Raw genomic sequence first — 12,389 nt, 5'->3', positions numbered from 1 at the left:
TATATATATATATATATATATATATATTAAAAAAAAAAAAAGAACAAGTGGGGTGTACTATTTCCCTTTTTAAATAAGATGGGATCTATGACTTTATTTTTTTCTTTTTCATTGTTGTGAAATAGTAACTAGGGTTTGTTGTAAGAGGAAATATAATATCAGGGTTTCCATAATTAGGTCATATTTTTCTATGTGTGTAGAAAAGAAGTAAAGTTTTTTTTTATAATCTTTTTTGAAGATGGGAAGAGGAAAAGTTGAATTAAGAAAAATAGAGAATAAAATAAATAGACAAGTAACATTTTCAAAGAGAAGAGGTGGATTAGTGAAAAAAGCTCATGAAATTTCAGTTTTATGTGATGCTGAAGTTGCTTTAATTGTTTTCTCTCAAAAGGGAAAAATCTTTGAGTATTCCTCTGATTCATGGTAAGTTTTTTTTATTTTTTATAATTATGTAATTAATTTATTTTGAATTTATCTTTTAATTTTTATATGTTATATATATAAAAAAATTCCTTTTGTATGAACTAAATGATATTTGTAATAGTTAATTATGGAAGAAAAATATTGATTTTCTTTTCTTAGAAAGATTTCTTGAGTTTCATGGTTTTTTAGTTTTATTTTCTTGATATAGTTATTTAATTTAGCTTGAATTAACATAGCATATATAAGATCTTCATTTTTGTAATTTTTTTTCCCTTATTATGATGAAAATAATCCTACAAATATCATGTGTGTTTGTGACATAATTATAATAATATTTGTAATGGTTAATTATGGAAGTAAAATGATCTTCTTTTCTTTTAAAGTTGTCTTGACTTTCTTGTTTCATGATTTTAAAAATAAAAATTAATTTAGCTTGAATTCCTTGACTTTCAAGATTATCTTTTTTGTAGTTTTTTTCTTACTGTGGAAAAAATTATTCTACAAGTATCTCTTGTGTCTCTATATATGAAAAGAATTATCTAATCAAAACAAGATTTGTACAAGTCACAAAACTAATTATAGAAGAAAATTGATCTTCTTTTCTTGGAAAAATATCTTGACTTTCTTTGTTTCATGATTTTTTATTAATTTCTTTGATGAAGTTGTTTAATTTGGCTTGCTTGACTTAAACTTTCAAAATTCCATCTTCATTTTGTTGTAATTATTTTTTTCCTCATTTTTTGTGAAATGAAGAAAATAATCCTAAAATATCTTGTGTTTCTTTTTGCAAAAAGATTGATATAACTAAAATAACATTTGTAATAGCCGCGAAACTAATTATATATGAAATAAAATTGATCTTCTTTTCTTTGATGGATTTCTTGAGTTTTTTGTTGCTTGATTGTTTATCAATTTTTTTTTTGATTAATTCTTTAATATTGTTCTTTAATTTTATGGACTTTTTTCTCCTCTTCAATTTGTTAAGAATTGATGACTAATGATGAACTCAGCTGAATATTACTGTAAGATATTTTAAGGTTCAGTAATTATATGATTGTTCATTCTGAATAAATCATTCATCATAGTTTTATTTTTTATTTTAATTATATTTTTCTTTATTTTTCTTGGTTCATACATAGGAAATGACAAACTGGAAATTCTGCACATAGGACTTCTTCTCTAGCAGCCTTACATATTCCAACTTCCAACAAAATCACAACAACAAAACAATTTAATTAAAAAATTATTCACTTTTCTTAAAAGTAATTTTTCACTTTATTTGAAAATTAGTAAATTAGTGTTCTGTCACAAGAAAATTTTAAATCTAACTTGAAATTGTATATTCGAATTGAATCTATTTTCAAATGCAATTTCAATTTCTAAAAATCATTTTTCAACTTTAAATATCCCTTTTATCAAATATCACTTAAATCATACATATCCAAACACCTAATTACACAAATATCTTGACATATTTAAAAGTGTTATGACTATATAACTATTATTATTATTATTATAAATTATACATTTTCATATACTTTTCTTCCAATTTTATACCTAATTAACTTATGCCACGTAAATCTAAACTAGATGAACATATATCCTAGATTCTTTTATTACTGTAAAAAAAGAAATAGAAGAACTGACACTCAGAGATTATTTGTTTGTTGTACTCTAAAAATACATTTTCCAAGAAGCATCTACTGATCTCATAATCCTGGATTTTGACTTCTGTAAATCACCTAATCAATTGCAAAATGTTCGATTAGATGTATAAGAATAGTACTAAATAGGATAAATCAGTAACGATAATAATAGTTCTATTGATTATATTATTTTTATCGTCTGTTTAATTTGTAGTATTAAGTGAATAATGTTCATTTATCATGAATAGAACATATATGATCTAGAAATAGAATATGTATTGTTAATGTTATGATTTACTATATATATTGAAAACACATTCAAACAAGGGATTAACTAATATTAACGCTAATAACAATATTATTTTCTCTAAGGTATATTATATTTAGCGTTTGACTGATGGGATAAGAAATAACAATCATGATAGAATTATTTTATTGCATGTGAACTTGCATAATATATTATGTTTTTTTATTATTATTATTGAGAAAGATTAATGATCATTTTTTTATTTCTTGAAACAGTATGGAACAAATTCTTGAACGATATGAAAGATACTCATATGCAGAGAGACGTTTGCTTGCAAATAATTCTGAATCACCGGTATGGACCAAATTATAAAAGGTTTTCGATAAATATTTTTAATTTAAGTTATATATATATATATATATATATATATATATGGTTAGTATTAATAATTTTTTATATCATTAGTATCAAGTTGTTCAAATGATATTTATAGCTAAGCTTTAAAATTAGAGATTTGATTAATCTTGAAAAGAAGATATGTTATCTGATACAATAGGTAAAGATGACATGATGTTTCATAGTGTAAAAATAAGGTGTCTTGTATTTTTATGTTATTTTATTTGCTTCAACTATTGGATTATTTTATGTTGCTTCTAATCCTTTCTTTTTACTTTTCGACATGGTTTCTTCACTATTATATTTCCTTTTCAAACGTAACTTGGTTTGAAATCATGTTCTACTTGAATTGAGTGTCTATCGAAAACAGCCTCTATACCTTCACAAAATAGGAATAAGATCTATGTCTCACTATCCCCGACCTTACTTATATAATAAGTACATTGAATATATTATGTCGTTACAGTATTAATGGCTTTTTTTTTTTTAATCTTCGAGATGATTTATTGGTATTTGTTTAATTAATATATAGGTGCAGGAAAATTGGAGCTTGGAGTATACTAAACTCAAGGCTAGGATTGATCTCCTGCAAAGGAACCACAAGTAAAATATATAATTTCTTAATTCCATCAAGGATTTTGCTATATATGTTGATTTGTGTGTTTGGTAGGATGGAAAATATTTTTAAATGTTTCGGTATGTTTTATTAGTCATGAATATATAAAGGCGAATTCAAAATATAAATTTTATGAGTTCATTCTTTTAAGAGTTTTAGCATTGCATCTTTTATATATGGATAGTTATGAGTTCATATCTACTATTCATAAATCTTATACAAAAATTTATGCTCAGCATCAAAAATGGTAGGTTCAATTGAACCCGTACTTGTAATAGTACATACGCCCTTGTCAACGTGTTTTTCAAAAATATTTTCTTTCGAAAAATAACTCCTTTATAAATGAGAAAAATGACTTCTCTGAGCTGAATGGGAAATAAGTTAAATAAGCAACATTCCAACCAATGTTACCTCATAACTAAGGTTTACTTGCTAATGTTGCTCGAACTCTTTGAAAATGTCAAAAGATGCGTATCGGATTCTCAAAAAGTAATGTATTTTTGGAGAATCCGATACAGGTGCGCCATTGAAAGTGAAGAATCCGCACAACTTAGTTCATTTGTTCATCATCACTATGGCATATTCATATTTTGTTTTTACAATTATTTTTCAGGCATTATATGGGAGAAGATCTTGATTCAATGAGCTTGAAGGACTTGCAAAACTTGGAACAACAGCTTGATTCTGCTCTTAAGCTAATTCGATCAAGAAAGGTAATTTGTTATACGTAATTTGTTTGGGACTGAAGCGTAGTTATTATTATATTTTTGCTACCAGAAACAACTAAGGGTCTTAGATTTATAGTATGTACATTATATGTGATATACTTAAACATACATGATAAATGTGTTGGCTACTTTGTGACTAGATCACCAAAATGTTCACCCACTTGATAGCAATGTATTGCTCAGATTCTTTAAAAATGTCGTTTGGTGCGTACTGAATCTTTTAAAAATAATATTTTTTTTGAAATTTTATATGAGTACGATAACATTTTTGAATAATCCGAACGCTGTTGTTAGCTTGATAGACCATACTTTTGAGTGGATTACCGTTTGCTTTCTTTCTTGCAACTTTTTGGATTTTATGTTACATAAAATGTTTGTGTTGCAGAACCAACTCATGCATGAATCAATCTCTGAACTGCAGAAAAAGGTATTAATTTATATTTTATTTATATTTTTTTAGTTTGATCTATTGGAAATCGTCTTTTACCTTGGAAGGTATTGATAAGGTCTACATACACACCATCTTCTCAAAATATTACGTTTTTTAGTTTGTTCTAAAAAAAGATCAGACTTCTTGATCAGAAACAATTTAACTTTAAACTTCTTCTTTTACTTTGATGAAATGATTTATGCCACAGAGATCGATGTTTTTGTCTTGTTTTAGACCATTTGAAAAATCTTTCTTTATTTTTTAAAGTTCTTGTTCACTCAAACACCGTCACATAAATCGAGACAGGAGTAATAAGCATTTAATCTTTGATTGATGCCTTTTGACTACAATGTTTTCACAGGAAAGGGCTATCCTAGAGGAGAATAACATGCTAACTAAGAAGGTGTGTTTGTCTCATGTTATTTTTTTCTATGCATTATTTATATAAATGTGTGAGTTAACTTGGTTTCAGCTGGTAATAGTGTTTGTATGCATAAGTAGACACTTAAACTTAGATAAAGTTAAATAAGTAAGCACATATGTTCCACATGATATAATACACATAAAACGTCATGTAGGATGTAATTTCCATTATTCTAATTAAAAAATAGCATTTAATGGATCATATTAATTGGTTATTTACACTTTTTATTTGCTTCTAAACAGATTAAGGAGAAGGATAAGATAGTAGAGCAGCAAGGTGAATGGCACCAGCAAACTAATCAAGTTTCTACTTCAACATCTTTCCTCTTACAACCACATCAATGCCTAAATATGGGGTAATTTTCTTCATCTATAACAAAATTAACAAAATCAGTTAGTGACAGAGTCAGAACTTTTATTTAGCGTGTTCAAAATTAACTATGTATACATATTAAAAAAATATTAGCCTTCTACATATACAGTATAAATTTCCAACGAAGGAGTTCATTATTAATCTTATTGTTGAAAGTTATATTTACTTCCATGTGATTATAAAGTGATCTTTTTGATAACCAAGAAACTAAGTAGGCATTTAACCATGTTTCATTGTGAAGATAGAAAAAAACAATTTTTTGTTTTCAAAGTAAAAAATGATATTTGAAAATTGAAGTTGTGTTTGGTCATTAAATAAATTACTGAGTAATTTGAAGTGAAAACAAGAATTTTTAGAATTGATGATCAAACGTGTTTTCTAGAAGGTGGGAAAAAATTTCATGATCAAACGCTCCCTAAATCTCAAAGGGCCAGTTGACTCATGGTTTTTCAATGGTTAACCACATTTAAATTTCTTTATCTAGAAAGTTTGTTAAGCATTAATTACTTGTTTGATTGTTTTATTAATTTTTCTAATTAATTGATTTTGATTAGAGGTAATTACCAAGATGAAGCAGCAGAAGCAAGGAGGAATAATGAGCTTGACCTAAATCTTGATTCATTATATCCACTTTTCAACATGAATAAACATCTATGAATAATTTCAGTCTTGCAAATCGCTTGCAACGTTGAAAGGAGCTCACTATCAGGACAGATGAATATAAGCGATTAGCGATAAACTCTATGTGGAGGAAAATATTTAAGATGTTAATTAGTCTATGCTTGGGAAATTCTTAATTATATATATCGAGTGTTTTTATATTGATATGCATGTATAGAACCTAATTATTATTAATGTCTTTGTATTAATATTTAAGTATGTTAATTCCCTAAACCTAATATGTAAATGGAGTTAAGTCCATTTGCTCTTTGTATTAGAATTGTTGTTGATACAATTATGGTTTACTATTTCTAATTCTTTTGTCTCATTTAAAATAGCTTTTTCAGCACTTTATAATATTTATGTATAGTTATTATCTCGAAAAAACACTAGCATTATGTCATTAATCTTCGAGATGTAAAGGCCACAGCGCAAAAAAGATAATTTGAAAAATCTAAATTTCAGCTTTATCTGATCAAGGGTCGGGGCACAAGGGTTTGGTACTATCCATGTGGTGAAGAACCGCGGAGATGCCTGCAATGAACAGAGATCTCACTCACGGGCCTAAAACACCCACGAAAAAGCCCATGGCAGCAAAAGTATATACCAAAAAGAGAGTTTTTAAGGAGAACCAAAAATTCTCTAGACTTTGTATCGCGTTACTCATCGATCCTTTGTAGATGTCAGGGGACCAGAGTGTGGTAAAAAATCATGTGCACCTTACTAAGCTCCTTCTCTTCAACTCTGAACATCAATTTGTCTCCTCGAATTCCATCAACTGCGCGAAGAAATCAAAGTGTTTAAGAGAAATGAAGCTAAAAAACTTGACTGGATTGCATTCCACAATGGAAAACACAAAAAAACTTCCAAGTCTAAGCATAAATCGCCATCTTGGCACATTTCTTTCCCGAGGATAATTCTGTGATCTTTAGGCTCTTTCGAATGTGCCAAGATGACGATCATAAGTGGAAGTCAATGTGTGGTTTAAGTAACAAATGTGTCTACTTCGAGTCTGCTAACTCTTGTGAGAACCCCAAATTCTAATTCTATCAAAGTGTCCCACAAAATTGTTGTGAGGAATCAAGACGTGCTGAGTAGGTATATCGGATTGCAGTCAGCAGATATAAGGTTATACATATCACCAATATATGAGCCACTTTAACACGTACATATTCCGGCTTAAATACAACTCAGATGTCTAAATGAGCAAGTGATCATTGACTACCTACACTGCTTTGACTTTCAGATAACAAAGACTATGTACGTTATAATACTGACATCGCATGCATTACATCCGTCCCAATTTATGTGGCGGTAGTAAACTAGGCACAAAGTTAAAGAAAATTAAAGACTTGTGAAATATAAAAGAATTAAGAAAATCTTGCCTTTCCACAAACTGGACATGTTTCACTTCTCTCTTGCCACTCGTATATACAGCTGAGGTGATAATGATGAGAACATTTTGTAAATATCTTGGGATTGTCTGGTGTATACTCTGCAAACAAAAAAAATAGTGTCGTTAGGTAGATCAAGAGAATCGTCAAACCTTGTAGTTAGAGCCTAAGAGCAACCTCTTTTGTCAATCTGTTGCGGCTGAAATAGCTCTTTACAATCACAAAATTGTAAAATAATGTTAGCTACCTTCGAGGCATGTGGGACATACATCCTCATCTTCTGATGAGCAAACGACATATGGAACAGCTGTCACCATGATCTCTGGACGATATTCTTTAGATCCTCCGTCACAGTTTGATTTAAGCACTGTGTCTGATCCTACTGTTATTTCAACATCAGCATCTGGTTCAGGCTCAACTCGTGAATGACTTGTTCTTTTGTCCTGTTGTTTAAATGCAGCATCTTGTTGCATTTGTGGCTGTCTTGGAGCAGCAGTATTTGGTAAACCTCTATCACGAGACATGATTGTATTACGTGAACTGTTGATGGTAACTCCAGCAGTCGAAGATGACGGGCCTTGATGAGCAGAGTCTGATTTAAGCAGATTGCCTGCTTTTAGAAGCTTTTGTGTTGTTTCAATATCAGCATCTATATCTGGTTCGGGCTCAACTCGTGAATGACTTGTTCCTTTGTCCTGTCGTCTTAATGCAACATCTTCTTGTATTTGAAGCCGTCTTGGAGGAGCAGCACTATTTGGTAAACGTCTATCCTGAGGCCTGATTGTATTACATGAATTGTTTATGGCATTTGGAGCAGTCGAAGATGGCGGGCCTTGATTAACTGAAGTCCCAGCAGTTCCTTGTGCTTGCCCAAATATGGTTCCACACTGATGACAAGTAATACTAAAAAGTCAGTATCATGATAAGGAACAATCGGCATTTTGTAAATAGTAAGCATTTCGACTCAAGGGAAAAATAGTCCATAGCAGTCAAAAAAGTAGTACAAGAAATAGCACATAGTAACATAAACAGCAGAGAGTAACATGACAGTAACTACAACAAAATAATATGATAGTCGAAGTACAAGAAACAACAAATAATAAAAAAAATCAAAGGACAAGAAAAGACAGGAGCAATACTACAACTACTAGTATTGACGAATAACAAGACAACACACTGCTACCTACTAACCTTCTACCCTAATCCGTGTCCTCCACAAAGCCAAAGCAAAAATGAATCATTTGCAAAGAAGATGCTAGGCTAGCAATCTAGTCTTGATTTTCTTTCTGAGGTAGATTTCACTTCTCTTCAAATACGACAGAGCTTTTCCATGTTTAGACTTGTTCAAGAACGAGTGGTCACAGTAGCATCTCACATTCATCACTTTTTCCCCAGGCAAATAGTTTCTGATATTCCAATCATAGTTCATATACATCATAAAGAATACGAAAAGAAAATGGTGACTAAACATGAAGTATTAGTTTCTTAAAAGCTAAATCGGTATCCATAATTAAACAGTATGTAGTGGATTGAGCAAGGTCAGAAAATGCTGAAAATCCTTCACATTAGTAAAAAGGGGCAGCCCGGTGCACAAAGCATCTCGCGTTAGTAGTCTCCGCGTGATGGGCCGCACCCCAAGGGTGTGGATGTAGGCATGTAGCCAGCCTACCCTAATGCAAGCATTAGTAGAATTTCAAATCTTTTCACTTTGGAATTCTATAGAATTACATCATTCCTTGCATAAGAGGAAGGTAGGTTAACTCCCTAGTTCTTTAAGGTAGTTGAAATGTTTCCTCAGAAGCATCTTCACCTGCCATGCTACTTAAATATTCATTGTTGTTATGGTTAGTTGAGTTTGGTAGTCTAACGGCTTGATTAACAACGTCAGTTCAACGTAATCATTTATTCATCGAAAAACTGATAAGGCAGTATAAGCTAGGTGGCAGGGGAGATTCGATACAAACAATGTGATAACTACATCAATTCAACGCGACTTTAAGAATCTAGCCATCATTCATCGAAAATTGATAAGGCGGAATTAGCTAGGTGGCAGGGGGAATTCGATACAAACAATGTGATAACTACATCAAATCGACACGACTTCAAGAATCTAGCCATCATTCATCGGATATTGATAAGGCGGAACTAGCTAGGTGGCAGGGGTATTCGATATAAACAATGTGAAACATTAAGTGGTTTGGTGCACCATCCAAACATTATAAGAACAAAATATACTAAATTTCATGGCGGAAAGAAAATCACACCTTATTAATTAAGTTCTGAAAGCAGCAACTGAAACACTTGCAGAAAGTATGATTTTGATCATTCGAGGCAGCATTCCCTCCAACATCCCGAACAGTGAAACAGGAACAAACTGAACCCATGATGTTTCTTCAATTTGTTATAGAAATCTTCAACCTTTCATTAGCAATCCCCTTCTCAATCCAGCAGCCAGATTTCCCTTTAAAGCTATAAATATGCAAACAAAAGTAAACACGAAACTGTAAATAAACATGTCAGGCCAAAAATCAATAATTACTATGTTGAAGGGAATACCTAATCACAACCAAAAAAGTAGACTTTTTTCCCCAAATTCTTCCTCTTAATACAAAGATTAAAAATAATACACCCTCCGTTTCAATTTGTTGGTCTTACTTCCATTTTTAGTCCGTTTCAAAAAAGAAAGATGTCTCTTTCGACCACAAAATTAACAGACATTTTGATACGTTGTACCTATCTTTTGTTTAAGAACAATAAGATTCAAAAACATTCTTTAGTTTCTTATAGAGCGTGCCATATCATATCAAAACCATACAAACAGATTGAAAGAGAGAGAGCTAAAGATACCATTTTTTACACTGAACTCTCTTCGGACCACAAAATTAAAAGACATTTTGATACGTGTACCTATCATTCTATTAAGAACCGCAATATTCAAAAACATTCTTTACTTTCTTAAACTCCATGTCATATCATATCAAAACCAGCAAACAGATTGAAACATATACCATCTTTTTACCCTAAATAGATAGTTTCATTCAACAGATAATGCAATCAATTACTGAAAATTCAAATCACCACCAAAACAAACTCAAGTCCTACTGAAACAGAACATAAAGACTATAACTATACCAAAAACAACATAACCATAACATGCAAATACTCATTGATCACAAAAAACAAACATATACCCAAAAAGACAAAACTTTTTAGCAAAAAAACACACCCATAAGAATTTATGAATCGAGAATAATTATATGCAGCAAAAAAAAAAACACCCATAAGAATTTATGAATAGAGAAAAAAAACAAGATTACAGAGAAATAAAAGTGACAGTACCAGGGTTTTGGAGCAGGGTTTGTGAGAAAAGTGAGGAGTTTTGAGAATTGGGAGAATTATAAGAGAAGTTTAACACAAAAGGAAGAAAAAAGTTGGAGTGTTTATAATATAAGGAAAATTGTGGGGTTTATAGGGTTCTATAAAGGCGAAGAATTAGCTGAAAATATATCTCTTTTATCCTATATTTTATCCGTCTCAATTTACGTGACATCGTTCAATCAGTTAATAGTTTCAATGTTCAATTTACATTACATTATTTAATTAGGTAAGGAGTTTAAAAATAAAAAAAAATAAGTTTTGTGTAAATTATCATCAACACGTATAATTACTTCATTTAAGCTTATTTTAGTTAAATATTATGGAGTACATTTGTAATTAATGTGTAGACCTATTATATTTAGAGAATAATGTCGAATTAAATTGATAATTAAGAAATTTATTCAAATAATCATTTTAATAAATATATGTTTAGCTGATGTAAGACACCAATCTTATCTATAGGAACACTATGCGATAAAAAAGTCAAGTTCGATTAAATTACTTTTTTTTTAAATGTAGGGGTAAAGTTTGAAAAAAAGGGTTTTTCTAGTTTTAATTTAATTCGGTGTTCGAAATTCATATTAGAGCTCTGACTGAATTCAAATTGTTCACTACATGGCCTATTTGATGATAGTACTCCAACATGATTTTTTTCCCTATTCAAAACTTAAACTTAAGATCTCTAATTAGGAGTGAAGCAGTCGCACTCCACAACAACCTATACCCATGTTGATAGGTTCTCATAGTTGGTGTATGGAGTTAATGGTGAAGAATCTTCCTTTATTTTAGTGGGGAAAGCCATTAAAAAGAAAGATGTTGACTTTCGTGATTTTATTATGAGGTTTAAATTTACATTTTTCATTTGAAAATGACAAAAAAAACAAGCAACTATGGCTCCATCATGAATATTTTAATTTTTGTATGGTCGAAGTTTGGGTATGGGTCTTATAAATAGAATTATGATAAAGAACATTTTCTTCATGTAGTGTAAACGTGTGTATTTACTTATTCAATATTATACAAGTTTAAATGTTTATTTGTGTCTGTTTAAAGTTTAAGGATATAGATATATACCATATGAGACAAAGTTTAAAAGCACATTTATGAATTATACTTGTTTATATTTGATCAAAAAATGTAATTATTTTTAGTTGACGGATCAAATATAACTTGCCCAATAACAATCTCTAGAAGTCAATTAACAATATCAAACCAAATATCATCTTAATATTTTGTCTAATTATACTTAGGGTGTGTTTGGTATGAAGGAAAACATTTTCCGGAAAATGTTTTTCCAATTTTCTCATGTTTGGTTGGGTTAAATGTTTTGGAAAATGTTTTCCAAATCAACTTATTTTCCTCAAATTTTAAGGAAAATGACTTCCCTTCAAGGAAAACATTTTCCAAAACTCTCTTCCAACTTTTCAATTAAAAAAAAAAATTAGTTGAAAAAAATCAATTTATTTGGTCCCTACCCTCAAACCAGCCCCCCCAACCACCCCTACAAAAAAAATAAAAATTTAAAGTTTGTTTTTAAATTCAATATTTTTACCCCACCCTCACTCCTACCCCCACCCCTACCACCACCCCTCCCAAAAAAAATATTAAAAGTTATTTTTAAAAGATATTTTTAATTTCAATTTTTTATTTTTTATCCCCACCCACTACCCTCGCT

General features: G+C 30.3%; 2 protein-coding genes across 2 annotated transcripts in view; one reads left to right on the top strand and one right to left on the bottom strand.

The window, feature by feature from the left end:
• The window catches only part of AP1 (MADS-box protein CMB1), a 15,095-nt gene extending 9,069 nt beyond the window's left edge, over window positions 1-6,026 (top strand). The window contains exons 8-14 of the mRNA XM_006348601.2: window positions 2,592-2,670; window positions 3,245-3,315; window positions 3,942-4,041; window positions 4,442-4,483; window positions 4,848-4,889; window positions 5,153-5,265; window positions 5,837-6,026. Of these exons, the coding sequence (XP_006348663.1) occupies window positions 2,592-2,670; window positions 3,245-3,315; window positions 3,942-4,041; window positions 4,442-4,483; window positions 4,848-4,889; window positions 5,153-5,265; window positions 5,837-5,939 (550 nt within the window). The 3' untranslated portion in view covers window positions 5,940-6,026. The remainder of the gene's footprint in view (window positions 1-2,591; window positions 2,671-3,244; window positions 3,316-3,941; window positions 4,042-4,441; window positions 4,484-4,847; window positions 4,890-5,152; window positions 5,266-5,836) is intronic.
• Window positions 6,027-6,376: 350 nt separating this feature from the next.
• Window positions 6,377-10,772, bottom strand: LOC102587162 (E3 ubiquitin-protein ligase At3g02290-like). Its single transcript, XM_006348599.2, has 5 exons — window positions 10,676-10,772; window positions 9,601-9,805; window positions 7,584-8,223; window positions 7,328-7,437; window positions 6,377-6,720 (listed from the first exon to the last, which is right to left on the bottom strand). Exons 2-5 carry the CDS (start codon window positions 9,718-9,720, stop codon window positions 6,694-6,696), a joined length of 897 nt encoding a protein of 298 aa, XP_006348661.1. The 5' UTR covers window positions 9,721-9,805; window positions 10,676-10,772; the 3' UTR covers window positions 6,377-6,693.
• Window positions 10,773-12,389: the final 1,617 nt, after the last annotated feature.

The sequence above is a fragment of the Solanum tuberosum genome, unplaced genomic scaffold (assembly GCF_000226075.1).
Source record: "Solanum tuberosum cultivar DM 1-3 516 R44 unplaced genomic scaffold, SolTub_3.0 scf00103, whole genome shotgun sequence".
Lineage (NCBI taxonomy): Eukaryota > Viridiplantae > Streptophyta > Magnoliopsida > Solanales > Solanaceae > Solanum > Solanum tuberosum.
The sequence above is the reverse complement of the archived record's forward strand: the minus strand, read 5'-3'. Positions and strand labels throughout refer to the sequence as shown.